General features: G+C 33.2%; 2 protein-coding genes across 3 annotated transcripts; both read left to right on the forward strand.

Moving 5' to 3' along the window:
* Positions 1-4,922: 4,922 nt before the first annotated feature.
* Positions 4,923-14,796, forward strand: LOC126695202 (histidine kinase 2). Of its 2 annotated transcripts, XM_050391867.1 has the most exons (15): positions 4,924-5,641; positions 5,737-6,099; positions 7,079-7,354; positions 7,749-8,237; positions 8,754-9,029; positions 9,653-9,822; positions 9,955-10,167; positions 10,261-10,447; positions 10,694-10,745; positions 10,832-11,061; positions 11,172-11,270; positions 11,530-12,197; positions 12,534-13,040; positions 13,629-14,051; positions 14,334-14,796. In XM_050391867.1, exons 2-14 carry the CDS (start codon positions 5,758-5,760, stop codon positions 13,876-13,878), a joined length of 3,759 nt encoding a protein of 1,252 aa, XP_050247824.1. In that variant the 5' UTR covers positions 4,924-5,641; positions 5,737-5,757; the 3' UTR covers positions 13,879-14,051; positions 14,334-14,796. The 2 variants fall into 2 exon arrangements, with proteins under 2 accessions (XP_050247823.1, XP_050247824.1); XM_050391866.1 differs by having other exon boundaries at positions 4,923-6,099.
* Positions 14,797-15,662: 866 nt separating this feature from the next.
* Positions 15,663-17,218, forward strand: LOC126695205 (glucan endo-1,3-beta-glucosidase 1). The gene is made up of 3 exons (XM_050391871.1): positions 15,663-15,846; positions 16,195-16,446; positions 16,949-17,218. The coding sequence occupies exons 1-3, from the start codon at positions 15,780-15,782 to the stop codon at positions 16,981-16,983; spliced, it is 354 nt and encodes a 117-aa protein (XP_050247828.1). The 5' UTR covers positions 15,663-15,779; the 3' UTR covers positions 16,984-17,218.
* The last annotated feature ends 2,015 nt before the right edge of the window (positions 17,219-19,233 follow it).

Consider the following 19,233-nt stretch of genomic DNA (forward strand, 5'->3'; position numbering starts at 1 on the left):
GTTGAAAAGTCAATAAACGGCGGCTACTGTTCATGAACAGTAGCCATGGTCTCCCAAAAAGCGTGCGTAGCAGCCAAAAAAAAAAAAAAAAAAAAAAAGGCCGTCAAAACATAAATGCAAGACGCGAACGTGAGATAAGTCCAATCCAAACTGCACCCAAGTCTCCAGAAGGGAACTTCACATATGTATACACTTAGATAAAGTTAGAATATTCTAAGTATATATGTGTGTGAAACTTTCTCATGACAACTTTATATGAAATACATAATAGTAGATAATATGTACTTGCACATAGGCACTACAATTATACTTAAATAGTCATAATGTTGTTTAGCTTTATAAATCCAAATTTGTTTATGGTTTTAGAACCCCCATCACTAGATGCCAAATTCGTTATGGTGGCTAAATCAAATTGAATCAAACTTTTTAATTTTTAAAATTTATACTTTTTATATATAGGATAAGATTCAACTTTATGGCTTCTGTTTTATGATAATTGTTTTTTATTATCAAGCCTAAGAGACCAATTAGTTTTTGGGATAAGTAAAGTTTGAACCATATCTTTTATTTAATGACAAAAAATTTTACTAGTTGGATCAAACTTCATTGAAAAACTTGAATCAAATGTTGGTCCATGTGATATGCAAAGTAACTCAAAAAATTATAAAGGGAAAAATGTTTACAGCATTTTATATAAATGCTTCAATATAAGAAAATTACTATGTACTTTTAGAATATAGTGATATAGTACTCCCTTTTATCTAATGAATGAATAGTATATTTCACCATAAATTTAATTAATGGAACCTATTATTATGTGGGAGGAAAAAATACCATTTCGCTATATTCTTAAAGTAATGAGTAATTACTCTTCGGTATAAGTCATAAATTCTCTTTTACTAAGTTATTTCAATTCTAAGATGCTTGATGTTTTATTTTATTTTATTTTTTATTTTTATTGATAAATTTGGCATGCACCTAATAATTGATGAACCAAAAACCTCACCCTCCACCTTATCACCTTATTTTATATAAGGATAGGATTTGTCATTGGAACTTATTAGTCTTAAGATGATTGATTTTAGTTGAACTAGGTGAACCAATGGGTGGCGCCATGTACAGTTCAAGGGGTATATATATATATATATATATATATATATAATTTTTTTTTTTTTAATTTGACCCTTCTAAAATAAAATTTTTTAAATCCACTTGAAATAAGCTTAATTATGATCTTCTTAAAAATATTTTGATCTTTTTAAACACAAAAAAAGTCTAACAACAAACCAATTTTATCGAAAATCTGGGAGAAATAGTAAGCCCAACAACAAAAGTAAAAAAATAAAAAAATAAAATAAAAATCATCTTAAATCTATAAAAAAGAAAAAGAAAAAAAGAAGAAGCACATTTAGATCTTAACAAATTTGAAATAAACTAATGGAAAATTCATAGTTTACATTGTACTATCAATATAATATTTATATTGTTTCTAAACAAATGTGTACAATTTTGTATATTTTTTGCAAATGTGTATAGTATAATTATCTATAATGTAAATCTTATGTTGATTCTAGATAATTGATATTACAATGTAAACATATAATCATCCTAAACTAATAGATAGAAGTATTTTAAACAGTAATAATTAAAATTCACTTAACAACAATAATTAATATGTTCATTGTATTAAGAAAAAAAATATGTCAAATGAACCTATAGTTTATTTTATATTCTATTACTATTTACTAGTATGTACTATAGACAAATTTGTAATAAGGAAACCATGTAGACCGTAAAATTCATCTTTTACTCAAGAAATATCTTCTTACTGACCCTCTTAAGAAAAATCTTGGAGCCGCCATTGGGTGAACCTCAATATGATTGTCACATATTTGATGAATACCTAAGCATTTCTTATAAATTAGCAAAAAGAAAAGAAAAAAAGAAGCTTTTCTTATAGTGAAAAAAAGACTAACAATAATGGTCAGCCTAATCATGGTTATGATTTTAAGTGATTAGTTTAAATGTTGCTTTATTTGGTCCCATCCCATGGCCATCGCTTGTGAATTCTCGTTTCTTCATTATTTTAAATTGGTGGGTAAGGTATAAAGCCGACATATATTTTCATTGATGCCTACATCACCAATACATCTTCCAATAATCCAAGCACATTGAGTAGGTTAAGAACCTTAAACAACAAGTGCATGCTAGCGAGTTAACCATTACCCCAAGTCACGAGTAATTGCCGATTTGTTTCTGTATCAATCTGCATTTTACATTTGGTAAATTAAAAACAATAATATAAAATACAAAATAATAAATAAAAGAAGAAGTACCTTATTTGTCTTTTGTGTCATCGTGTTTTCAGTCAAATTTCATACTATTATGATGTTGTTAGTGAAGAAAACTATATATCTATCCAATTATTTGAGGGAAATCTCTGCTTTTTTATTAAAAAAAAATATAAATACAATTGTATTTATTTTGATATTTAGTTAATTAATTAATTTTTTATCCACTTTATTAATTTAATAATTTAGTGTTTTTTTAAAAATTTTTTAAAGTAAGTATGGATAAAACTTTATATTTCAATCAAGAGACTTTTCAGAGATGTTATTATGTTATTACACCCATGATGATATAATGCTCTTTGTGATTGTGCATGAAACTTATTTAAAATAGAAAGGCCTTAATGATTCATGGTTTTGGGTAAAGCTTTAGTTTTACTCAAGAAAAATTGAATAATTTTTTTTTTTTTTTTTTTTCAAGTCACAAAGGCTTTTATCCTATTTAAAAGTAAATATATAATATGGCAATGAAAGTTATTTATCAAAGTTTTGTCCATTCATATGGGAATGTCAAACAAAATATTTATATCTATTTTACATTACCAAAAAAAAATTATTTATTTTACCAACCCATTCTTGAAATACATTCCACATTCCAATTTTTATTTGCAATATGGTATATAAAAAAAGGAAATGTTAATAAATATTGTGCGGTGCCTGTTAAAATTTTCCTATATGGGTCTGACTTAAAAAAAAAGAAAAAAATTGTCAAAAAAATTGCCAAAAGCTGCCAAAAAAACTATTGTGAATGGGCACCTTATGGTGCCTGTAAATACAACCCTATTAAAAATAATTTTCTTTCTCAATTCCTAACCCAATAGCAACTCCGTCAACCAAAAAAAAAAAAAAAATCAGCAATGCCCCCACAAAAACCTAGTAACACAATCAAATCATTGGTGCCACCACCCATGACCCATCAACCTCATAGCCTAGCAATAATCGCTACTAAACCCAATAACCATCACCAAACCGATTTGCAAACCCACACCTAACACCCAAATCAATTTGTAAATCGACACCCACCACAATGCCTCCATAATCCTAGTCTCACCGTTCAAAACCCTCAATTATGTATGACGTAGAGTCCCATCTTCTCCTATTTTGGTGTAATTGGAAGAACGAGAAAGAAAGAGGAGAGAGAGAGAGGCAACTAAAAGGAAAAAGAAAAGAAAGATTTGCATGTTTTACGCATTTTGTAAAAATTTAAACAATTTTTTTTTTTTTTTTTTGGTTGTTGAGAGGAAATGATAGTAAACTTTATTCATTTAATATCATGCTATACAATGAAAAAGAGAAAAGAGGGTCAAAACAATGACCTCCTCATTCTCTTTTACAACACTAACAAAAGCTAGAGCAATACAATTACATCTTGAAAAAAAAAAAAAATACTAACAAATTGTTTACAAATCAACTTAATATCCTTCAAGATCTAGCCAGCCACTTCCAAAGAACACAACCTAATTTTGATTGAATTGACCTCCATGAACTCCATAGTGTAAATAGTAGTACGAGACCATAGACTTCAAACATTAATTCATTTAAATTCTATAAGCTAAACATGCATGGCTGGCCTAATGAGTTCCAATAAGGAGCATGAAGCCAAATGACATGTGCAAAGGAACAATCTCATAGCAGGTGCATACATAATTCAGTTGGATTAGAGTTTGAAGCCATGTTGTGTTTGGAAGCATCATCAATGGTTGTCAAGTCTAGTTTTCACTTTTTTATTTTATTTTTTATTTTTATGAACAAGTCTAGTTTCCACATAGAAACAAAAACTTGGGGACTTTCTTCAATTGATAAACAGCGAAAATTCTAGAACAACCTCTAGGATCTCAAGCCCAAGGCAGTTGAGGCTAAGAATTTTCATGGTTTGGAGGGCGATTGAGTACCAACCCCAGTGATGGGAATAGCTGAGTGAATGTTTTCTTTATCTATTGCTTGTTTTTTCCGTTTAGTTTGCGGTTCGAGAGGTATGAAAGCACCAGAGAATAAGTACTGTATTTTGTATTTTAAGGACTTTTTGCATTATGCTTACTTTTTTTTTTTAATAGAATAATTCAAGAGGCAAACTAAAATCTTTTTTTTTTTTTTTTTTGAGAAACAAGAGGCAAATTAAAATCTAAATCCACGTTATTCATGCCAAAACTAAAATACTTTTTTTTTTGGAGCAAAAAACTAAAATACTTTTAATCATTAATAATAATGGAGAAAAATTAAAGAAATCCAAAAATTAGTTAGACGTTAGAGGTTAGAACCTTCGATCCTAGAATTACAAACATCGCGTGAATTGCTATTTTACAATACTCCACATAAATAAATTCTACTTCTCTCTCACTTCCAAATCCGTATATCAGCTGTGCAGAGCAAATGCAGAGAGGCAGAAAACAAAACAAATGCCACTCAACTTTAATCGCTGAATGGTGCAGTCTCTTTCAACTCTCAACATAAAAGTAAAAGAAAAAAACAAAAGCTAAGTAATTACAACTTAAGCAAAAATAAAATAATGAAACAAAACTAAAGTTTTTTTTTTTTTTTTGTTTGTTTGTTTTTGGTGTTATTTTTTACTTGGGTTTCGTTTGCTTTTGTTTTGTTTAACTTCCCCCAACAGATGATGAGATAATCATGTAGCCAACCTCGAATATCAAATGCTGGACACCAAACTGAACAGTGAGAGAGAGAGAGAAAAAGAAAAGAAAAAGAGAGTGTGTGTAACTGTGTATGTGTGTTTCTCTGTTTTGGGTTAAAGAGGAAAAAGAAAGAGGGACCACTTTTTTATCCCACTCTGATCATTGATTCCACTTGGGGTTGGGTTTAATCCAAACTTTGTTGATGATGGGTTTTGCTTTGAAAATGTTACACTCTTGATGCTTCTTTTCGGCTGTGGGAGGCAGAAAGAACCAGTTTTAGAAAAAGTCCAATTTCTTTCTTATCTCATTCATGATTCCCTCACACTCACATCACAGCTTTGCCAAAATGACAACTGGGTTTGGTTCAGTTTGTAGTTTGGCATGATTATTTACTCTTTGGTTTGGCTTCAAAAGAGGTGTGCTTTTGAAGGGCTTTAATGCTTGACATGTTGTGGAGAAAATAAACTTGTTCCTGGAACTGGATCATTAAGTGGAAAAGTGCAGGAGGGATTTAAAGAGGTCGAGCCACTTTGTTTTCTTGGCATGCTGGATAATTGGAGCTGTGTTTGTTGAAATAGGAACTGGGTTTCTTGCAATTTCACTTCTTACTTGTATCTGCTTAGCCAAAGCATTGGTCTTGACTTGGGCTTGGTTAATAATTTGGTTAGTTTTCAGCAAACTTTTACTCTCATTTGGAATTTTCTCTACAAGGTTTGATTTTGATGACTTGTTCTGCTGGAGCTGGGGTTTTTCTCAAGCTTTCAAGGCTCTTTGTAAGGATGCATAGGTGGGTTTTGGTTAGGATGTCTCTAAATTGCAAGCTCTCCGGCCTTAATGGTAGATTACCAAACTGTTCCAAGCTGAAGAAGGCAAAGGAACCTTTACATGGGCCTAATTCTGTCAGAAAATGGAGAAGAAAGCTTCTGTTTTTCTTCTGTCTTTTAGTTTCTGTTGTTCTAGGAAGCATTGGGTTTCTCTTAAGTTTTAATCATGGAACTTTATGGGGGAAGGAGAAGTCTCCAAACTCTTGTGAAGAAAAAGCTCAAATCTTGCTACAGCATTTCAATCTTAGCAAGAACCAGCTTCATGCTTTAACTTCCTTATTATCTGAATCAGATCAGGTACTGTGTTTATAGCTTTTAAATTGCGTCTTTAATAGCTCTGGACTCTTACTGCGTTAGTCTTGACTGTTTCATTATAACTTGAATTGTCTTTTGCGTTGCTTTAAATACAAATTTTGTACTTGTAGAACCAGTTTTGTAGTCAACGTATGATCTCTGAGTTAATTACAGTTTAATTGGACTCTAGTGAAAATTGGAGTTCTTATAAATTTAAAAGAATAGAAGAAGAAAAACATTTTGAATTGGACTATGGTGAAAAAATTGGTCAGAAATGAGAGATGGACTAGGGATGCAAGGTGGTTTGAAGCTGAAAATAGGATTTTAATACAGTGACCAGTTTTGCTATTATGATTATCGTTTTTTATATAGTTGAATAATTGAGTGGCAAAAAGATCACACTCCTCTTGAAATTCAAATAAGGGTAAGTATGTTATGGAAATATTCTTAGCTGCTTTGTCATTAAAAAATATTATATTTGTTTTAAGGATAATATCTTTATATAAGTAGAATATATTAGGAGTGATAAAGATTTGTAATTAGACAGAAGAGAGACAAAGATTTCTATGTTAGATAAGCACATATTTCTATGATTACACTATACGGCAGATACATTACAAGGCTTTTGTTTTTAAACTATTGATCACAATGTGTGATAGATCTCTCCATTGAATTGGCTTTTAGATTTCTATGTTAGATAAGCACATATTTCTATGATTACACTATACGGCAGATACATTACAAGGCTTTTGTTTTTAAACTATTGATCACAATGTGTGATAGATCTCTCCATTGAATTGGCTTTTACATGTAATTTCTTCCTTCTAATTTGATATACAATTTAAAGAATCTATGTGCAAAAAGTGCCTGAGACCATCTATCAAGTTACATATTAGATGAAAAGGATGAATAGTTTCATTTTTATTGTTTGCTTTATTATTATTATTATTTTAAGTTCCTCTCACTAGTTAATGTATCACAGATGACATCCCTCCAATGTACCAAAGAATTAGGATCCAAAGTGCAGTTAAGTGATGGCATTACCTGTGCTCTGAGTGTAACATGTTCAGAGATGCAGCAGCTTCACAAGCAGCATAGATGGGTTGCAGACAATGATGAACCAAGGGACCAATGCCCAGTTCAAGATGAGAACATCTCCAGGAAGGATAGCCTGTCAATGCTAGATGACAGCCCTGTACCATTTATCTCACAATCTAAAGTTTATTCAATTTCAGCTAATAATCAGATTTGTGAAAAGGTATAACCATGTTGTAAGAGGAATATGATTTTCTCATGCATGAACCAAGGGACTTTGATAGGTTTAAAAATGGGACCTTTCTAAAAGCAATTTCATAAAATGTTTTCATTTTTTTTTGGGGGTGGGGGAGATAGTTTTGGGATAGGTTTGGTTTAGAACTCCATTCATACACCATGAGATGTTTCAATCTCTAATCAGAGTTATGAGCATAGTGCATTAAATATGAAATTTTGAACAAGGGGTTTACATGAGCTAATGAGTACTCTCATATCATAATACCTAACACTTTTCTGAATTAGAATTCTTATTGAAAGAGCTAATGTTTGGAAAATGTTAAAGTTTATATACTTGAGTGATGATCTAAAGAATTAATGTTTTTGTATTTTTCACTCAGAACATATTGCAATCAGGGGCACTGGTGGATTGTGTAAAAGAGCATTGCGAGAGTTTCTGTACAATTATAAAAGTAAGTTGGTTGCTCCTTGTTGTAGCTATAGTGAGCTGCAAGATGTCTGGTTTGCATTTACAGTTGTGGAGGAACCAAAAGAATAAGGTTGGTCATCAACAGCTGGTGGCTCAGCAGCAACAACAGCAACAGCAGCAGAAGTGGCAACAGCAAGCCCATACTCCTAAAGGTGCTGGGAAGTGGAGGAAGATGCTTCTACTAATTTTTGTCTTGTTTGGAGTTATTACGTCAATTTGGTTATTTTGGTACTTGAACAAACGAATCATTTTGAGGAGGGAGGAAACACTAGCCAACATGTGTGATGAACGAGCCCGAATGTTGCAGGACCAGTTTAATGTGAGCATGAACCATGTTCATGCCTTGGCTATTCTAGTCTCCACCTTTCACCATGGGAAACATCCTTCTGCCATTGATCAGGTTTCCTATCTGCCTTAATTTTTAATTATTTGTCTATTGCTTTTTCACTTATATGTAAACATTTCGGAGCTTTCTTTACAAAGTTTACTCGAGTATTACCTTAGAATCAGTTGTTGGAATTGGCTTGTTCAAAACTAATGGGAAACTAATGGTTATTTGAACTTTAAATGAGGAAGAAAGGTGACCTCATATCACTCTTAAACTCTCCTGCCATGCAGATAAATGACATATATAAAAGGTATAGTTTTTAATACGTAATAGGCAAATCATGATAATGCCTATTTGTTTCCTCATATAATAATGGGTAGATAGTCAGGCAAAACCATCCTGAAAGGATGAAAATGTTGTTATAGGTTTGAAATATATTTGCTTAATATTTCAAATAGCTTTAATGTATAATTCATTTGTTTAACAATTCAAATAGCTTTGATGTAAGGAACAAGTCATAATTGTAACCTTGTGCAATACTAGTTTGATATTTCAGTGATGTTTATTCAGTTTTTTCAATGATTACAGAAAACATTTGGTGCATATACTGAGAGAACAGCTTTTGAGAGACCGCTTACTAGTGGTGTTGCTTATGCTCTGAAAGTTCCTCACTCAGAGAGGGAGCTGTTTGAGAAGCAGCATGGATGGACAATCAAGAAAATGGAAACAGAGGACCAAACTTTAGTCCAAGATTGTATTCCAGAAAAGTTGGATCCTGCACCTATTCATGATGAATATGCACCCGTGATATTTTCTCAGGAAACTGTCTCCCATATTGTCTCTATAGACATGATGTCTGGAAAGGTGAACTTGATTTATCTAATGTTGTTTTTTCATTCAGTTTACTACTTTGATTTTAATCGTGCAGTACACTAAGCCTTATGATCACAATTTTAGCTCAAAAAAATTCCAAGACTCCATGTAACTGATGCACTATAGAACTGTCTCTGGACCTCACATGGTGACTTATCTTCTGTGTAATGGCGCTATCCTAGTTGATTTTATTGACTAGGACATTGACCTAGTTAGATGATTAAAAACTTTCAATATAAGAAAAAAACGTAAGTCAAAGGAATTTAACTTATTGATGTCCCTGGGGTTTGATTCTAAGCTTTGGATTTGTGCTGTGCTGTTTGGTGATGTGTTTAGTCAGTCAAAATTAGGTGTTCATGTATGTATGCATGAGGAGTTTTGGGTCATATAGAGCTAATTCTACAGGTCCAATATTGCAGAACTGTACTCAGCCTCTTGCATTTGAAGCACATCTATTTGAGATCTTCATCTCATTGTATCATTATAAATCAAGATTACAAGTCTTTTGAAAAGATTTATGTTTGGGCACAACTCTTTAAGTGCACTTATAATTTTCCACCCATCAATTTGATTGCATCAATATAAAAGAATTTCTGTTTTTAATTTTAATATAGGAAGATCGTGAGAACATCCTGCGAGCAAGAGCAACTGGGAAAGGAGTGCTTACATCTCCTTTTAAGCTATTGAAATCAAATCACCTTGGTGTGGTACTCACATTTGCTGTCTACAACACTGACCTCCCTCTGGATGCTACGGCAGAGCAACGTATTGAAGCTACTGTGGGGTAATTTTATCTTCCAGTTATTTTCTTTATTTCTTGTGGCCTTAAACTCATCTATTCACTGTTGTGAATTAGACTGTGTTAATATCAATGAGGTGGAATTGATTCATATACTGGGGGTCTCTTATTAAAAAGGTATCTGGGTGCTTCTTATGATGTCCCATCACTAGTGGAGAAGCTTCTGCATCAACTTGCCAGCAAGCAAATGATTGTTGTGAATGTTTATGATACAACTAATGCATCTGCTCCCATCAACATGTATGGTGATGAAGTTACTGATACTGGCCTCTTACAAACAAGCAACCTTGATTTTGGGGATCCACAACGGAAGCATGAGATGCATTGCAGGTTAGCTCCCACATGTTATCATGTCTACATGTCAGCCTAAGATAACGAGTCACATATTTTTCGATGGTTCTAATTGTGTTCCTTTGATTGCAGGTTTAAGCAGAAACCTCCTTTACCATGGACGGCGATAAATGCATCAGTTGGACTCCTAGTTATTACTTTGCTTGTTGGACATATCTTTTATGCAGCCATAAATCGAATTGCAAAAGTGGAGGAGGCTTGTCGTATAATGACAAAGCTCAAAGTTCGTGCTGAAGCTGCAGATGTGGCAAAAACTCAGGTGCACTTTAGTTCCGGTCTTCTTTTTGTGTAGATCCTTTGGCATTAGCAATAAAAGATTTAGGTGACTCATAACTGCAGGATGATTCTCTATATTTCTCATAGTAATGGGTTTTACATTCACAGCTTTAGATCATAACATCATGAGTTTCACATTTCTCATTTTTTTTCCCATCTCCTTGTAAATTTATTTCTGATGTAAATTTTCTTCAAATTATCCTGTAACTGAGTTTTTCTCTTCTTGCAGTTTCTTGCAACTGTTTCCCATGAGATCAGGACTCCAATGAATGGTGTTTTAGGTATAATAAGTCTGTCAATTACAAAGTATATTGTGTGAATCCTGTCAAGATTAATTAACAAGATACTATTTCCAATCATGTTACAGGTATGCTGCAAATGCTGATGGACACTGATCTTAATCCAAACCAACTGGATTATGCTCAAACTGCTCATGCTAGTGGAAAAGATCTCATAGCACTGATAAATGAGGTTCTTGATCAGGCTAAAATAGAATCAGGCAGGCTTGAGCTTGAAGCTGTACCTTTTGATCTGCGCGCTGTTCTTGATAATGTTTTATCACTTCTCTCAGGCAAATCTAACAAAAAAGGGATTGAGGTAAAACTAAGTTATTTTCTTTCTACTCCTTTACTTTATTCTTTTGCTGTTGTTGCTGATATCAGTTCTTATACAAACTTGAATGTGGGTGTTCCTTTGGGTGAGAGAAGTTGGCTGTTTATGTTTCCAATCAAGTACCGGAAGTAGTCATTGGTGACCCTGGACGGTTCAGGCAGATAATTACAAATCTTGTTGGAAATTCAATTAAGGTTAGTATTGCTTCTTGCTAGTCCTTGCAAAGATTCCTCTTATTTAAGATTATTATTATTAAAAAAATCTCATTGACATTCTGTTCTATATATCTATTGGATTATACTCTCCATGCAAATCCACATGTTTAACTTGTGCTACACATCCAATCAGATGATCATTTTTAGAACAGTCTGTTCTATATGGTCATGCATTCTTAAATAAAGCTTCTGGTTTCATAATTGTGGTTCCCTGACTTTTTACTTGTTTAAACTGCAGTTCACTAATGATGAAGGACATATATTTATCTCAGTGCATCTGGCAGATGAAGTGAGGGGCACACCAGTTATTATGGACCAAGTTCTGGGACAAGGCTTGAGTTTAGCTCATGACATGTCTGATGGAACTTATAAGACATTGAGTGGGATTCCTGTGGTTGACAGATGGAAAAGCTGGAAGTCTTTTAAAAAGTTGGGCAGTACAATTTCAATGGAGGAATCCGAAATGATCAAGTTACTAGTAACAGTTGAGGATACAGGAGTTGGAATTCCTCTGGAGGCACAAAGCCGTATTTTCACACCTTTCATGCAGGCTGACAGTTCCACTTCTCGAACATATGGTGGGACGGGAATAGGATTGAGCATTAGCGAACGTCTGGTGCATCTCATGGGTGGGGAGATAGGGTTTGTGAGTGAACCTGGCATTGGGAGTACTTTTTCATTTACTGGAGTTTTCAGGAAAGGAGAAACAAGTTCTCTGGATACAAAGTGGCAACAGTGTGATCCTTCTGTTTCAGAGTTCCAAGGATTGAGAGCATTGGTAATTGATAAAAGCAGCATCAGAGCTGAGGTTACAAGATATCATCTGCAGAGGTTGGGGATAACCGCGGATATAGCTTTCAGTTTGAAATTAGCTTGCTCTTATCTATCAAGTGCTTGCAAAACAAGGTAGATTTTACTTTGCTTGCTCTTTGGAGCATCGGATACCTTTTTTTTTTTTTTTTAAAAGACAAAAAAAAATAAAAAAATTCGTCTGGTGAGCTGAACTCATCTTGAGTATCATTCTCAACTAAAAGCTTATTTGTTAAGGTTTAAGAGTTGCATCAAATATTTTTTCTTCTCAAAGCCCATATGTTGGACGTTTAAAGAAAGAGTTACTCTGCCTATCATAGAATTAAGGGAAATAGAGCATATTATTGGTAAATGAATTATAAAGATTTCTTACAATTTTACCGTACAACTCATGCTTGATTTGCTAACACATATTAATTGTTTGGTCTACAGTTTATCAACAAATTTGTCCATGGTCCTTATTGACAAAGATGTTTGGGATAAAGAAACCTGTCTCTCATTCCATCAGTTTCTCAAAGATCACAGGCAAAACAGCAGCACTGAAATTTCTATAAACCTTCCAAAGATATTTCTCTTGACTACCTCCATTAGCCCTAGAGAACGCTTTGAGATTAAATCTGCTGGTTTTGTGGATAATGTACTGATTAAGCCTCTTCGGTTAGGTGTCTTAATTGCCTGCCTCCAAGAAGCCTTTGCAAGTGGTAAGAAGGGGCAAGTAAGCAGAAAAAAACCATCTATACTTGGAATTTTACTAAGACAAAAGCGAATTTTGGTGGTGGATGACAATGTAGTTAATAGAAGAGTTGCAGAAGGTGCTCTATCAAAGTATGGAGCAATTGTGACCTGTGTAGAGAGTGGCAAGGCTGCTTTAGCAATGCTTAAGCCACCCCACAGTTTCGATGCTTGCTTTATGGATCTCCAGATGCCTGAAATGGATGGGTAATCAATCTTTTTTGCTCTTTAGTCCCTAATTTCCTTTTTAATTTTTAAATGCAAAGGGATTTAGTGACTTATCTGACAAAACTGAGGACCTTACCAAGTTTGTTTGACAGCATGTAAAGAATGTGATGGGGGGCCTCACTTGAGGTTCTTGAGGCCAAAAGTCATCCTATCTCACTTAGAACTTTCACACCAGGATTTATTTTTTATTGCTGTCTTTGTTACATTGATTGTGATAGAGTTATTTAATTCCTGTATATAAGTACTCCTTGAATATGGTTAATACTTAAATAGTAATGTTTCAGTTTAGTGGGGCATTGAGTGGATCATTGACCTAGTCAATTCTGTAATTTTTTGTTTAGTCCAGATTGGAAAACTTTAGTTTTTTTATTAATTAGTTATTAAATTATTGTTCACTTATTTGTTGTTAACTGGATTTTATGCCAATTGATCTTCAAGTTTAATAAGTTTAGAAAAATGATATAGATTAAGAATACTTTTAGTTCTAGCATCTTATGGGAGGTTGCCCATTTAATAAATCCCATCCAGTGAATGGATTACATTCTTGTACCGTCTACAATTATGCAGGTTTGAAGCGACAAGGCAAATCCGCTGCATGGAGAGTAAGGTTAATAAGGAAATTGTGTCAGGGGATGCATCAATAGAGATGTTTGGGAATAAGGCTCATTGGCACACACCAATATTAGCTATGACAGCAGATGTGATTCAGGCTACAAATGAAGAGTGCATGAAGTGTGGGATGGATGATTATGTGTCAAAACCATTTGAAGAGGAACAACTTTATTCAGCAGTGGCACATTTCTTTGAGTCTGGTTGATGAACTGAACTAACATGATTGGTTCTTCATTACTGGTTTAGCCAAGCGGTTGATCTGTGTTACATTCGGGATTGACCCTCATAAATTAGAGCTATCTGGCTAATGACAAGCTTCACTGCTATGAGCTGGCAGTTAGGCTAATCCCAACTGCATTTGCCATCTTCATGAACATGGTAATTTCAGCATTACTCTAGCTGATGTTTTGAATTTGGACATGCATGTCAGCATCATATATGTTATCTACTGCATGAGGCATATTAACTTTGCATTTTTTATATTTGTTATTTCGTTAGTAATAATGAAGACTCAATGATGTAGAATTTCGTATAAGATTTACTTTAAACCAGTACATGTCAGAGTAATATTCTAGTGTCTACGTTTGCACACAATCTTTAACTTTATCCTGCTAAAAAATGTTTATCATGGGTGCTCACTGACTAGTTATTTGCTTTCAGAAATCTTGGCGTGTGACCAAAGTAACAGGTTTAACAACTATATGCATATTGGAGGAGAGCAATCAAATGTTAGCAGTTTGTCCTAAACCATTCCACATTGCCTGATCACCCTCCAAGGACAATTTGAGAGAGGCTTTTTCTGTATATATCCACTGTTGCTACTAGTAGGCATGGCATACCGTGATTGGTGGAACATAAAGCACTCAGGAGAGGATTTTTATTTGTTTGTAAGTAAGTTAGTGCCCCTATTTTTTATTTATTATGCATGTCTATTGAAGTAGGTAGGTTAAGGATAAAGTATGATGAAATCACCCAATTTTCTATCTGTGAGATGAATGATCTATTACCCTCATCTTCACAGTATTTGTATTAAAATGTGTAATTGAATTGTAATATATATATATATATATATATATATATTGGTATAGTGAAATAATAAGTAGCTTAATTGTGACTGTCGCAACTCCGATTTCTTCCCTCTCTATACGTTTTCTTTGGTTTGATTGATTTGTTGGACTTACTGCTCAAGGGGGGGTGCATAGTAGAGAATCAATTATACTTCCAATGGTATGCCTTTGGTGACAAAAAAACAGTAATCCGATTTCAATGTGCAATATGAACGTATTACATTCAAGAACAATTGAACAAATACAATTACATCTCCAGCTGGCAAAAGCAAAATTTGACCCAAACCAGATGTGGATAAAGTTTCAAGTTTAACTTTATCTCTCCTTTTCAAATTCTAAACACCCCCCCCCCCCCCCCCCCCCAACATCAAAAAAGAAAAAAAAAGAAAAAGAAAAAGAAAAGAAAGATAAGAAATGAATAACTTTGATTTCTCTCATTCCTTCATCTCTCTCTTTTTCAATAAACCCAAACCCCAAATCCCCTTCCAACTATGGAGGTCACCAACTCAGCACTTACTAGAAAATAAAAAAGAGATGGATATTCAAGATTGTGATTGAGGAGCAAGGCTGGAGACTTCCCTTTATGTCATTGTAAAAAGTAGGCAAAAAACTGGCAGCCACTAATAGTGAGTTGCAAGAATCGCTAATGATAGAAACACCACAAGAAAATTACTATTAGATCTTGTTATCAACACACAGTTTTGTCCATGCAGGGGGTAAAAATCAATTCCTGCAGCCCTGCTCTTTTTCAATAAGATATAATTGTTTAGTTTGAAAACCCATAACCTTTTTTTGTTAGGACGTAATAGCTTACCTGGAACCCATTAACCATCAAATCCTACATAACATGTGCCACCTTTACAGGATTCCCTACTTTTTTTCTTTTTTTTTTGAGAATAATTCTCTACTTTTGTTGAATATTAATTAATAAACAAAAAACCAGAATTTATTTTCTTTTGTGGCCTCTGAAACTTCTAAGGATAGATCACTCATTCACTCTGCGCCCTCTTTTTCTCAGTATCTCACACCCACACATACAATGTCAAATGTTTTGCTGATCATATTTCTGGCTCTGCTCTTTCTGTCTATAATGCCACAGAATTCAGGTAAATTAACTGACGCTCACAAGAGTTTCCAATTGATCAATACTTCAAAATCTTTTATCAATTATCAGTCTCATGCAACTCCAAAATATATATGGCCAATGCAGCATGCCAAACTTAAGTTTCAACTTTATATTGAAATTCAAATTTGTGAATTCCCATGCTTGTTCTATCTATTAGTCTTCTATGCATTTCTGCTTAATTCAGAGTTAAGAAAAATCCTATCCAGTGAATCACATAAAGAGCAATAGACACATTTCTAACTTTAGGAGCTCTTGTCGTCCCTTACCATATTAGCAAAATGCAGCTATACTCATATTGTTGTTCAACCAATGTGTGTTCATAAATTAGATGGGGAGCTTGAGCAATGGTGTGTAGCCGATGTACAGACCCCAGATAAGGAGTTGCAGGTGGCCTTGGATTGGGCTTGTGGGAAAGGAGGTGCAAATTGTAGTAAGATTCAGGTGAACCAACCTTGCTATTTCCCTAACACTGTAAAAGACCATGCTTCCTATGCCTTCAATAACTACTTTCAGAATTTCAAGCACAAAGGTGGATCTTGCTACTTCAAGGGTGCTGCCATGATCACAGAACTTGACCCAAGTAATAAACATTAAACATCCCTTAATAACTATTCTCTTACTTTCTTTATGTTGGATTGGATTTTTGGCATAGCCTATGCATAATCACATGGAGTTGAGTCTAGGACAGTGCATATACCATGTGCCTAGAAAATCTAGTCACGTGAGGTTACAATGGATTAATTTTTTTTTTTCTTTCTCAATTTTAATGAATACTTTCAACTATGTGATGCTAGAGGAATTAACCTTCATTTGATCTTGAAGAAGACAAATCAGGAACAAAACCCACATGGAATCTACTAAATTATGTTGCTGTACGTTTCATTTTTCAATAAGCTGTAAAAGAAAGATATAAGTAATGGAAATTATGGAATGAATGCTCATTTCTTCAATTTAAAGGAAGGAATCACTTATAAAAGTGATCTTAATCAATTTGCCTAGTTTGTCATACATTAAAGATTATTGCTTTAATATTTCTATTTTTTCCCTAAATCATATTTGTTCATTTAAATGTTTGCTTGCAGGTCATAACTCTTGCCTCTACGAGTATTTTCCTTGATTCAAAAGAAAATCAATATTCGAAATGCCTATACTTAAGTACAATTTGAGAGGATTTTCTTGTTTCTAGATTTTCCCATGTACCACTACAGTGCGTTTGATTTTCCTTAATGGAAGCAAACTCAAAAGGCAAAAAAAGAAAAAAAAAAAGAAAAGAAAAAAAAAAAAGCGAGATTGAAATCAATTTGTATTCTGTTTATCTCAAAAAATTGAATTGAGGGCATGAATTTAGCAGTGATTTTCCATAAGGGTGTCATTAAGTGATGTATGTGTGTACACAAAAGTGCACACATGCTTGTATTCCTTAGAATATTTTTTTATAAGAGATTTATTGAACCTCTTTACTTTTTTTATAAGAGTTTTGCTTGTAATAAAATATAAGTTAGCTACTACTTCCCATCTACACAATGTAAAGTACAAAATCTTGCATGAAGTTTCCACATATTATCTTTCTTAGATCACTCAACACTCTCTTCCTTCACTTATGTAGCCTCCAAATTAGTACTCTCTTTACATCTATATTTTAAGAGAATTAAAAAAGACAAAGAAATATTAAAAAAAATCACTAGAAACCTTCTCATTGACTTTTCCACACAATTTGAGTTTTTAAAGTCTTTGATTAATTCTTAAATGTTTTTGCAATTGATAATATTTTCTCAATCTGATTGCAAACATATAAACTTAATTAATTAATTTTCATATTCAAAATTTCAAAGTAAGTTATTTTTAAATCAGTTTTAATTTCTTTGCTTAAACAGATGAGATATTTTCTTTTTTGGATAGTCTGTTTGTTTTTCTGGGTATCTTTTTATCTTTTGTTGTGAATATGTTGGCTTAACTTTATCACTGCCTAAATAGTATAAACCCCAAACTGCATAGAGTACTAAGAAAAAAAAAAAAAAAAGGAAAAAGAGAATTGCATTAGAAATAAAACCAAGGTGTAAAACAATTAGGCTATGCGGACCTTTCAACTTGTTTGGGTAGTTCTTATTGCAGCAAATCAATGGCTAAACGGTGTCAAAACAGGGATTATGAAATTGCATAATAATGTAATATTAGACACCCTTGTCAATAATACCAACAGAAGCCAATAATTGGTTAGAATTATCAAAACTCACTACGGCTCCTCCAACCCCATCAATCTATGAATTCAATTTCTAATCACCTATCATACAAGACTATGCATAACGTATTAAAATAATCAATAGCCACTATAGCAGATTTAGAAGAAGACATAAATTATTTAATGATCAACCCAATAACGTTGTCAAGACAAAAAAGAAAAAGAAAAAGAAAAGAAAAAGAAAATTGACCTAAACCTTAACAATTATCGTTAATAACTGTTATCTAGTAATCATCCTACAGAATAACTTACCCAAACGTAAGCCTAAATCAAAAGCAATTCAATTGAAATACCAAAGCCTAAAATTTTATGGTTTGGGGGTGTTGAAGATGCAGAGCTCTATGGGTTTTAACTTTTAAGCAACAGACCGGGATTATAACGACGTTTGAAATAGTAAACAATTATAAAAGTTAAATAATCCTGAAACAATATACCTTGTAACTAAAATCTGTACATATGTGGCTGTTTTTTTTACATGACAAAATATGAGACATTGTATGATTTAACTTTCTCTCAGCTTATATATATATATATATATATATATAATTTATCTACAATGAGTTACCAATTAAACTATAAAGTTCTTGGCGATGGTTGTTAATGCTATTGATTAAATTTGTTACTTTGTATACAATTTCTTAATCATCTCTTATTCAAGCCTTTAAACTTTAATTTTGATGGAAGATAAGCTAATAGCCAATGTTAATGGATAGGCATCATTCTCATTTCTTAACAACAGCAACAACAAATAAGAAGAAATGGCAATTGTAAGTTTTGAAGGATTATTACAGAGATAAATTATTAAAGATTATTACAGAGATAAATTATTAAGGATGATAATGTGAAATTAAACTCCAAAATGATATAGAATAAACACTCAAAAAACAAATTGAATTCTCACATAACATTAGAGATACTAAAAAAGCAACAGGCCCTCAATTTTACTACCATCTCCCAGTACTAGGTGATGGTTGTAAAATTGAGGGCCTGTTTTAAATGCGGCTATAGCCTTCACCTTAGGCCACGTTTTAAACGCGGCCTAAGACCAAGTCTTATGTCACGTTTGAAAAAGTGCGGCCATAGATCCCCTCAGGCCTATAGTCATGGGGTTTAGGTCACATTTGAAAA

Source organism: Quercus robur, chromosome 8 (assembly GCF_932294415.1).
Source record: "Quercus robur chromosome 8, dhQueRobu3.1, whole genome shotgun sequence".
In the NCBI taxonomy this organism is placed as follows: Eukaryota; Viridiplantae; Streptophyta; class Magnoliopsida; order Fagales; family Fagaceae; genus Quercus; species Quercus robur.

Coding starts and splice junctions, on each gene's coding strand:
- LOC126695202 (XM_050391866.1), top strand. CDS start 5,701: ATGACTTGTTCTGCTGGAGCTGGGGTTTTTCTCAAGCTTTCAAGGCTC. Junction 7,355..7,748: donor ATAATCAGATTTGTGAAAAG/GTATAACCATGT, acceptor TTTTTCACTCAG/AACATATTGCAATCAGGGGC. Junction 12,198..12,533: donor TCAAGTGCTTGCAAAACAAG/GTAGATTTTACT, acceptor TTTGGTCTACAG/TTTATCAACAAATTTGTCCA.
- LOC126695205 (XM_050391871.1), top strand. CDS start 15,780: ATGTCAAATGTTTTGCTGATCATATTTCTGGCTCTGCTCTTTCTGTCT. Junction 15,847..16,194: donor TATAATGCCACAGAATTCAG/GTAAATTAACTG, acceptor TTCATAAATTAG/ATGGGGAGCTTGAGCAATGG. Junction 16,447..16,948: donor GATCACAGAACTTGACCCAA/GTAATAAACATT, acceptor GTTTGCTTGCAG/GTCATAACTCTTGCCTCTAC.